Source organism: Carcharhinus amblyrhynchos, chromosome 4, assembly GCF_965287045.1.
Source record: "Carcharhinus amblyrhynchos chromosome 4, sCarAmb.v2.hapA, whole genome shotgun sequence".
NCBI lineage: Eukaryota > Metazoa > Chordata > Chondrichthyes > Carcharhiniformes > Carcharhinidae > Carcharhinus > Carcharhinus amblyrhynchos.
The window spans coordinates 139,988,379-139,998,150 of NC_137327.1; the positions used below are offsets into that span (position 1 = coordinate 139,988,379).

General features: G+C 46.6%; 1 protein-coding gene across 2 annotated transcripts in view; it reads right to left on the reverse strand.

Annotated features, from left to right (window-relative positions):
• LOC145342408 (importin subunit alpha-4-like) overlaps positions 1–9,686 on the reverse strand; it is a 133,683-nt gene extending 123,997 nt beyond the window's left edge. For both annotated transcript variants that reach the window (XM_080187968.1, XM_080187967.1), the window contains exon 1: positions 9,579–9,686. In XM_080187968.1, coding sequence (XP_080044094.1) covers positions 9,579–9,638 — 60 coding nt within the window. In that variant the 5' untranslated portion in view covers positions 9,639–9,686. The remainder of the gene's footprint in view (positions 1–9,578) is intronic.
• Between the last annotated feature and the right edge of the window lie 86 nt (positions 9,687–9,772).

The following is a 9,772-nucleotide window of genomic DNA, read 5'->3' on the forward strand; positions in this document are numbered from 1 at the left end:
CCAAGACACCGTATGCCTTCTTAACAACCTTATCTACTTGATTCCCAACTTTCAGGGATCTATGTACACATACACCTAGATCCCTCTGCTCATCCACACTATTCAAAGTCCTCCCATTAGCCCTATACTCAACACATCTGTTATTCCTACCAAAGTGAATTACCTCACACTTCTCCGCATTAAACTCCATCCGCCACCTCTTGGCCCAGCTCTGCAACCTGTCTAAGTCTTCCTGCAAACTATGACACCCTTCCTCACTATCTACCACACCTCCGACTTTGGTGTCATCAGCAAATTTACTAATCCACCCAACTATACCCTCATCCAGATCATTAATAAAAATGTGGATGTGGAGGAGGAAATGGCAAAGTAGATAATGGATAGGTGTGGAGGTCACTGGGTGGTTATCACGGGTGACTTTAACTTTACAAATTTTGATTGGAACCTTTATAGGTCGAATAGTTCGGATGGGACACTTTTTGTACAGTGTGTGCAGGAGAGTTTTCTGACACAATATGTGGATAAGCCGACAAGAGGTAGGGCCACATTGGACTTGGTACTGGGTAATGAACCGAGCCAAGTGTTAGATTTGTTTGTGGGAGAGCACTTTGGAGACGGTGATCACAATTCAGTGTCCTTCATTATTGCAATGGAGAGGGATAGGGTCACATGGCAGGGCAAGGTTTATAACTGGGACAGGGGTAATTATGATGTGATTAGGCAAGAATTAGGGAGCATAAAATGGGAACAGAAACTGTCAGGTATGGGCACATACGAAAAATGGAGCGTGTTCAAGGAACAAATACTGTGTGTCCTTGAGAGGTATGTCCCTGTCAGGCAGGGAGGAAATGGCCGAGTGAGGGAACCATGGTTCACGAAAGAGGTTGAATGTCTTGTCAAGAGGAAAAAGGAAGCGTATGCAAGGATGAGGAAATAATGTTCAGTTGGGTCGCTTGAGGGTTAGAAGATAGTAAGGAATAAAGCTAAAAAAAAGGGCTTAGGAGAGCTAGGAGAGGGCATGAGAAGTCCTTGGCAAGTCAGATCAAGGAAAACCCCAAGGCTTTTTACTCTTATGTGAGAAATAAAAGAATGACCAGGGTGCGGTTAGGGCCGGTCAAGGATAGTAGTAGGAACTTGTGCCTGGAGTCAGAAGAGATAGGAGAGGCGTTGAATGAATACTTTTCTTCAGTGTTTACCAAGGAAAAGAGCCATGTTTTTGAGGATGAGAGTGTGATACAGGCTGGAGGAGGTAGCGTTCTGAGGGAAGATGTATTAGCAATTTTGAAAAACCTGAGGGTCGATAAGTCCCCTAGGCCAAATGGGATATATCCTAGGATTCTTTGGGAGACAAGGGAGGAGATTGCAGAGCCTTTGGCTTTGATCTTTGGGTCCTCACTATCCACAGGGATAGTATCAGATGACAGGAGAGTGGCGAATGTTGTTCCTCTCTTCCAGAAAGGAAATAGGAATGACCCCGTCAATTATAGGCCGGTCAGTCTAGTGTGTTAGTGTTTATTGACAGGGGGTTAGAGTTTAAGAGCCGTGGGGTTATGCTGCAACTGTGCAGGACCTTGGTGAGACCACATTTGGAATATTGTGTTCAGTTCTGGTCACCTCACTATAAGAAGGTTGTGGAAGCAGAGGAGATTTACCAGGATGCTGCCTGGTTTGGAGGGTAGGTCTTGTGAGGAAAGGTTGAGGGAGCTGGAGCTTTTCTCTTTAGAGCGGAGGAGGATGAGAGGCGACTTAAGAGAGGTTTATAGGATGATGAGGGGGATAGATAGAGTGGATGATCAGAGACTATTTCCTCGAGTGGATGTAACTATAAGGTTCATGGTGGGGGATATAGGAGGGATGTCCGAGGTATGTTCTTTACTCAGAGAATGGTTGGGGTGTGGAATGCACTGCCTGCTGTGATAGTGGAGTCGGACACTTTAGGAACTTTCAAGCAGTTATTGGATAAGCACGTGGAGCGTACCAGAATGATAGGGAGTGGGATAGCTTGATTTTGGTTTCGAGGGCCGAAGGGCCTATACAGTTCCATGTTTCTACGTTTCACTGTCCCCAAGTCAGAATCACGAAATTCCCTCCCTAATAGCAATGTGGATGTACCTACACTACATCGATTACAGTGGGTCAAGATGGCAGCTCACCATCACCTTGCCAAGGGCAATAGGGAAGTGTCCGGCAATCAGCATCGTAGTTACGAAGCTGATTGCTAAGTAGGAATTGGGGTGTATCCATTCTACCCTTTGATAGTATAGTAAGAATGAATGCAAGGTCTGTTGTAACAGAGTTAGCATCTTAAATAGGAGCAGGTCCTTAGTGTTACTAAAATTCTCAAACTTGGAAATAATAAGTTATCCAAGGACAAGTCATGACAAAACAGTTTAGCTGCCATCTGTGTTTAGGAATTGGAGCAATGACTGGAGTCACTTTGGAGCATCTGTAAGGCTGTGATTTCTGTGGCAAGCATCTTAAGAGGGGTGGTCACACTCCAGGGTCAGTCTGCAGAGGCAGACTTGGGAACACCATTGCCTGAGGAATCCCCTCCAAGTCACTCACCATCCTGACTTGGAAATGTACTGTTCATTCACTGTCACTAGATCAGAATCCTGGAACTCTCTCCCTAACTGCACTATGGCTCACCTCAAGGACTGTGGCAATTCAAGATGGAGTTGCCACCTCTTCTCAAGGGCAATTAGGGATAGGCAATAAATGTGATGCCCACTCCCATAAATGAATAAAAAATAAAGAAAGGGTGACTGTCAGACAGAGTGGAGGTAGCCAGGTAACGTAGGAGTTCCCTGAGGTCACAGCCTTCTCAACTGGATATGCTGCTTTGCATACTGTTGGGGTAACGACTTCTCAGAGGAATGCAGCAGAAGCTAAGCCCATTATATCATAGGTGGCTCAACTGTGCAGATGGAGGGGGACAAAGAGGAGTAGGACTATAGTGATAGGGGATTCAACTGTAAAGGGAACATATAGGCACTTTTAAGGCCACAAACGTGATTCCAGGATATGTTGCCTCCCTGGGGATAGGGTCCAGCATGTCACAGAGCAACTACAGAACATTTGAAAGGGGAGGATAAGGAGACAGCAGTTGCAGTACACATTATACCAACTGACTCACAACACCTTTGTCCCTGCTGCCACCAGACTTTTGAGTGGACCTACCTTATATTAAGTTGATATTTCCCTACACCCTAGCTATGACTGTTACATTAATTTTTTTAAATTTATTTAATAGTCACAAGTAAGGCTTACATTAACATGACAATGAAATTACTGTGAAATTCCCCTAGTTGCCACATTCCAGCACCTGTTCAAGTCAATGCACCAAACCAGCATGTCTTTCAGACTGTGGGAGGAAACCGGAGCACCCGGAAGGAAACCCATGCAGACACAGGGAGAATATGCAAACTCCACACAGACAGTAACCCAAGCCGGAAATCAAACCCAGGTCCCTGGCATTGAGAGGCAGCAATGCTAATCACTGTGCTACCATGCCACTCAAATTGGATGGGTAACACCCCAGAGAACTGGTGCCAGTCTCCTTGCAGGGTGTTTGCTGGTGCTGTTGGGGAGGCTTTGAACTAGTATGGGAGGAGGATGGGTACTTGAGCAGCGAATTAGAGATGGAGATGGGTTAGAAACAAAAGGCAGAAAAAGTGAAAGCAAAGTAGGAAGACATGGAAATGAAAGGGACATGTCGATTGTCCCTAGAATTTAGTGCAAGGAAAAGTGATAGAGTCATAGAGTCATTGAGGTTTACAGCATGGAAACAGGCCCTTTGGCCCAACTTGTCCATGGCGCCCTTTTTTTCAAAACCCGCAAGCTAATCCCAATTGCCCACATTTGGCCCATATCCCTCTATACCCATCTTACTCATGTAACTATTCATGTGCTTTTTAAAAGGCAAAATTGTACCCCCTTCTACTACTACCTCTAGCAGCTTGTTCCAGCCACTCTCCACCTTTGTGTGAAAAAATTGCTCCTCTAGACACTTTTGTATCTCTCCCCTCTCACCTTAAACCTATGCCCTGTAGTTTTGGACTTCCCTACCTTTGGGAAAAGATATTGACTATCTAGCTAACCTGTGCCGCTCATTTTATAAACCTCTATAAGGTCACCCCTCAGCCTCCTACGCTCCAGAAAAAAAAATCCCAGTCTATCCAGCCTCTCCTTATAACTCAATCCATCAAGTCCTGGTAGCATCATAGTAAATCTCTTCTGAACTCTTTCTAGTTTAATAATATTCTTTCTATAATAGGGTGACCAGAATTTCACACAGAATTCCAAGTGTGGCCGTACCAATGTCTTGTACAACTTCAACAAGACATCCCAACTCCTGTATTCAATGTTCTGACTGATGAAACCAAGCATGCCAAATGCCGCCTTCACCTGTGCCTCCACTTTCAAAGAGCTATGAACATGTACCCCTAGATCTCTTTGTTCTGTAACTCTCCCCAACACCCTACCATTAACTGAGTAACTCCTGCCCTAGTTCAATCTACCAAAATGCATTACCTCGCATTTGTCTAAATTAAACTTCATCTGCCATTCGTCAGCCCACTGGCCCAATTGATCAAGATCCCATTGCAATTGGAAGATAACTTTCTCCACTGTCCACTATGCCACCAATCTTGGTGTCATCTGCAAACTACCTAGCCATGCCTCCTATATTCTCATCCAAATCATCAATATAAATGACAAATAACAGTGGACGCAGCACTGATCCCTGAGGCACACCGCTGGTCACAGACCTCTAGTTTGTGAAACAACCCTCTACAACCACCCTCTGGCTTCTGTCAAGAAGCCAATTTTGTATTCATTTAGATACCTCACCCTGAATCCTGTGAGATTTAACCTTATGCAACAACCCATCATGTGGTACAGCTTGTCAAAGGTCTTGCTAAAATCCATTTAGACAACATCAACTGCACTCCCCTCATCTACCTTCTTGGTTACCCCTTCAAAAAATCAAATTTGTGAGACATGATTCTCCACTCACAGAGCCATGCTGACTGTCCTTAGTCAGCCCTTGCATCTCTAAATGCTTGTAAATCCTGTCTCTCAAATTACCTTCTAACAATTTACCCACCACAGATGTGAGGCTCACTGCCCTGCAGTTCCCAGGCTTTTCCCTGCAGCCCTTTTTAAACAAAAGCACAACATTTGCCACTCTCCAATCTTCAGGCACCTCACCTGTGGCTACTGATGATTAAAATATCTCAGCCAGGGGCCCACAATTTCCTCCCTAGGCTCCCACAATGTCCTGGGATACACTTCATCAGGTCCCAGAGATTTATCTATCTTGATGTGCTTTAAGACTTCCAGCACCTCCTTCTCTGTAATACATACACTCCTCAGACATCACTATTTATTTCCCCAAGTTCCCTAACATCCATGCTTTTCTCAACAGTAAATACTGATGAGAAATATTCATTTAGGATCTCACCCATCTCTTGCAGATCCGCACATAGATGACCTTGTTGATCATTAAGAGGCCCTACTCTCTCCCTAGATACTCTTTCGCCCTTTACACATTTGTAGAAGCTCTTTGGATTGCCCTTTGCCTTATCTGCCAAAACAATCTTGTGTCCCCTTTTTGCCCTCTTGATTTCTCTGATAGAAAAAACAAAATTAAGAGTTCTGTATTTTAATGCACATATTATAAAAACATAAGAAACATAAGAAACAGGAGTAGGCCATCTAGCCCCTCGAGCCTGCCCCGCCATTCAATAAGATCATGGCTGATCTGAAGTGGCTCAGTTCCACTTTCCCGCTTTCTCCCCATAACCCTTAATCCCCCTGCCTACCAAAAACCTATCTACCCATGTCTTAAATATATTTAGTGAGGCAGCCTCCACCACTTCAACGGGCAGAGAATTCCAGAGATTCACCACCCTTTGAGTGAAGACGTTCCTCCTCAACTCCGTTCTAAACCACCCCCCCCTTATCTTGAGGCTGTGCCCTCTGGTCCTGCTGTCCTTTTTGAGCGGGAAGAACCGCTCAACCTCTAACCTATCCATCCCCTTCATCACCTTATATGTCTCAATAAGATCCCCCCTCATCCTTCTAAACTCCAACGAGTACAAGCCCAGCCTATTCAGCCTCTCTTCATAGTTCAACCCCCTCAACTCCGGTATCAGCCTAGTGAACCTCCTCTGCACTCCCTCCAAGGCCAATATATCCTTGCGCAAGTGCAGCGACCAAAACTGCACACAGTACTCCAGCTGCGGCCTCACCAGTGCCCTGTACAGTTGCAGCAAGACCTCCCTACTTTTATATTCAATCCCCCTCGCTATGAAGTCCAGCATCCCATTGACCTTCCTGATCACCTGCTGCACCTGCAGGCTGGGTTTTTGCGATTCATGCACAAGGACCCTCAGGTCCCTCTGCACCATAGCATGCTGCAGCTTTTCGCCCTTTAAATAGTAGTCCCTCCTACTATTATTCCTGCCAAAGTGGATAACCTCACACTTGCCAACACTGTATTCCATCTGCCAGGTCCTCGCTCTAGATAGGCTTAGCCTATCTAGATCCCTCTGCAGACTTTCTACACCCTCCGCACAATTTGCTTTTCCACTTATCTTTGTGTCATCAGCAAATTTCGACACCTTACACTCAGCTCCCTCTCCAGATCATCTATATAAATGGTAAATAGCTGAGGCCCCAGCACCGATCCCTGGGGCACTCCACTAGTCACCAACTGCCAATCCGAATAGCACCCACTGACACCTACTCTCTGTCTCCTGTTTGACAGCCAATCCTCTATCCACACTAACACCTTACCCCCAACTCCATGCCCCCAACCTTCTGTAACAACCTTTTGTGCGGCACCTTATCAAACACCTTCTGAAAATCGAGAAACACCACATCCACCAGTTCCCCTCCGTCCATCGCACTAGACACATCCTCATAGAATTCCAATAAATTCGTCAGACACGACTTCCCCTTAACGAATCCGTGCTGCATCTGCTCTATCAAACAATTCTTCTCAAGGTGCCTCGCTATTTCTTCTTTGATGACGGATTCAAGCATTTTTCCTACAACAGACATTAAACTAACCGGCCTATAATTCCCTGCCTTTTGTCTGCTAGCCTTTTTAAACAGAGGCGTAACGTTAGCCGTTTTCCAATTTTCCGGCACTTCCCCGGAATCCAGCGAGGTTTGGAAAATAATCACTAGGGCATCCACTATCACCTCTGCCATTTCCTTCAGAACCCTGGGATGCATTCCATCCGGTCCTGGGGACTTGTCCACCATCAGTCCCGCTAGTCTATCGAGCACCGCCTCTCTAGTGACAGTGATCGCATTCAGGCCCCCAACTCCTACCATCCTTCTATCTTTAAAACAAATGAGGTAAAGGTGCAAATACGGTTAAATGGATATAATCTGATAGCATTTACTGAGAAATGGTTGCAAGGAGTCTAAAATTGGGAAATCAATATTCAGGGTTATTTGACTTTTAGGAAGGCGGATATTGTGATGGAACAGTTCTGCTAATAAGAGGAAATAAGCACAGTTCTGAGGGGCGATCTAGGCTCAGGATGTGAAGTTGATTTGGGTAGAAGTGACAAATACCAAAGGGAGGAAGAGAGCAGTAGGAGTATTGTGGAGCCCCCAAAAAGTAGCCACATCATAGGAAAGAGTTTAAACCAAGAAATAACAACTCCACGTACAAAAAAAAGCATTGCATCAATCATGGATGATTGTAATTTTCATATAGATTGGACCAATCAAATTGGAAATGGCAGCCAAAAGAATTATTTCACAGAATGCATTCAGCATGATTTTGTGAAGAAAATGTTATGAAGCCAACTGGGGATCAGGCTATTTTGAATCTGGTAATGTGCAATGAGGTAGGTTTAATCACTGATTTCAAGATTAGAGATCCCCTAGGACGTATTGATCAAAGCGGATTTCCTCCCACCATCTAAAAATGTGTCAGTTAGGTAGATCGGCCATGGTAAATGCGCGGGGTTATGGGGATAGGGCGGGAGGGAGGGTGAACCTGGGTAAGATGCTCTTTCAGAGAGTCAGTGTAGACTCCATGGGATAAATGGACTCTTTCTGCACTGGAGGGATTCTATGATTCTAATGTATGATATAATTTCAAGAAGGAGAATTAGGAAAATATGAGGATGGAATTGGCCAAAACGGACTGGTCACGTAGATTAATAGGTAAGAGAATAGAATAGAATCATAAAATCATAAAATCCTATAGTGCAGAAAGAGGTCATTCAGCCCATCGAGTCCACACCAACAACAATCCCACCCAAGCCTTATCTCCGTAACCCAACCTATTTACCCTACTAATCCCCTTGACACTAAGGGACAATTTAGCATGGCTAATCAACCTAACCCACACATTTTTGGAATGTGGAAGAAAAGTGGAGCATCTGGAGGAAACCCATGCAGACACAGGGATAACAAGCTAACTCCATCTAGTGACCCGAGGCCAGAATTCTGTGTTGCCCTGATGAGCAGTGGCAAACATTTACTGAGATGATTCACGACTGTGGGCAAAAATATATCCCACTGAGGAAAAATGACTCTAAGGGGAGGAAGAAACTGCCATGGATAACCAAGGAACCTGAGGATCATATAGAGCTGAAATCGGAAATATACAATGGCAAAGGTTAGTGGTAGGTCAGAAGAGTGGGATAGATTCAGAACGCAGCAAAAATAGACTAAAAAAACAGGGAAGATAAAATAAACTATCATGGCAAGCTAGTGAGAAAGATAAAAACAGACAATTAGAGCTTTTTTTAAAGTACACTAAAAGGAAGACAGAAGCAAAAGATAGCATTGGCTCCTTTGAAAAAGAAACCAAGAAGTCATTATGAGGAACAAGGAAATAGATGGCAGCGATATTTTGATTATTTTTAGATATTTTGTATTTGACTGTAGAGGATATCACAAGTATCGCAGAAATACTAAAAAAAAGTGAGGGTGGAAATTAAAGCCAGTCACCATCACCACAGAATTAGTGTGAATCAAAACTAGTTTTGGTTCAAAAAAGAAGGCGGGGTTGGGAGGAGAGACCCTGGGGGGGGGGAGAAGACACAGGCAGGGTGGGGGCAGCCAGGGGGCAGAGGCAGAGAGGCCCCGGGGTGGGGGCAGGCGTGGAGAGAGGCCCCGGGGTCGGGGTGGGGCAGGCCGGGGGGGGGGGGGTGGCGGCAGGCGGGGGGGGGCGTGGGGGGAAAGTTCCCGGGGTGGGGACAGGTGGGGGAGGGGGGAGAAAAGCCCCAGGGTGGGAGCAGGTGGGGGGGGGGGGAAGTGAGACACCCGAGGAGGAGCGGGCAGGAGAGACCCGAAGGAGGGCCGCGGGGGGGAGAGATCCGGGCCGGGGGGGGCAAAGGCCGAGGTTGACCAGTGTCAGTGAGGAAGAGGGATGGGGGGGGGGGGGGGGGAGATGGGGGCGGGGGGGGATGGGGGCGGGGGGGGATGGGGGCGGGGGGGAGCCCCAGTGCCTCTCCCCCGGTAGCCCTCCCCCCTGTAACCCTTCACCCCTAAACCCCCCGGTACCCCTCCCTGTGACCCTTCACCCCTGACCCCCCCGGTACCTCCGCATCGCGGCCCTTGTTTTTGAAGTTCCGGATGCGGTGGTTTTCCGGCTCCGACATGGCGGCCGCTCCACCCGGAATCCGCGTGCACCCGCGCGCAACCCCGACACACCCGCGGGGACGCGCACGCAGCCAGGTTCGCGCATCAGAAAGGGCGCACGAGGGGCACTTCCCCCCAGGGGGCGGGGCACTAA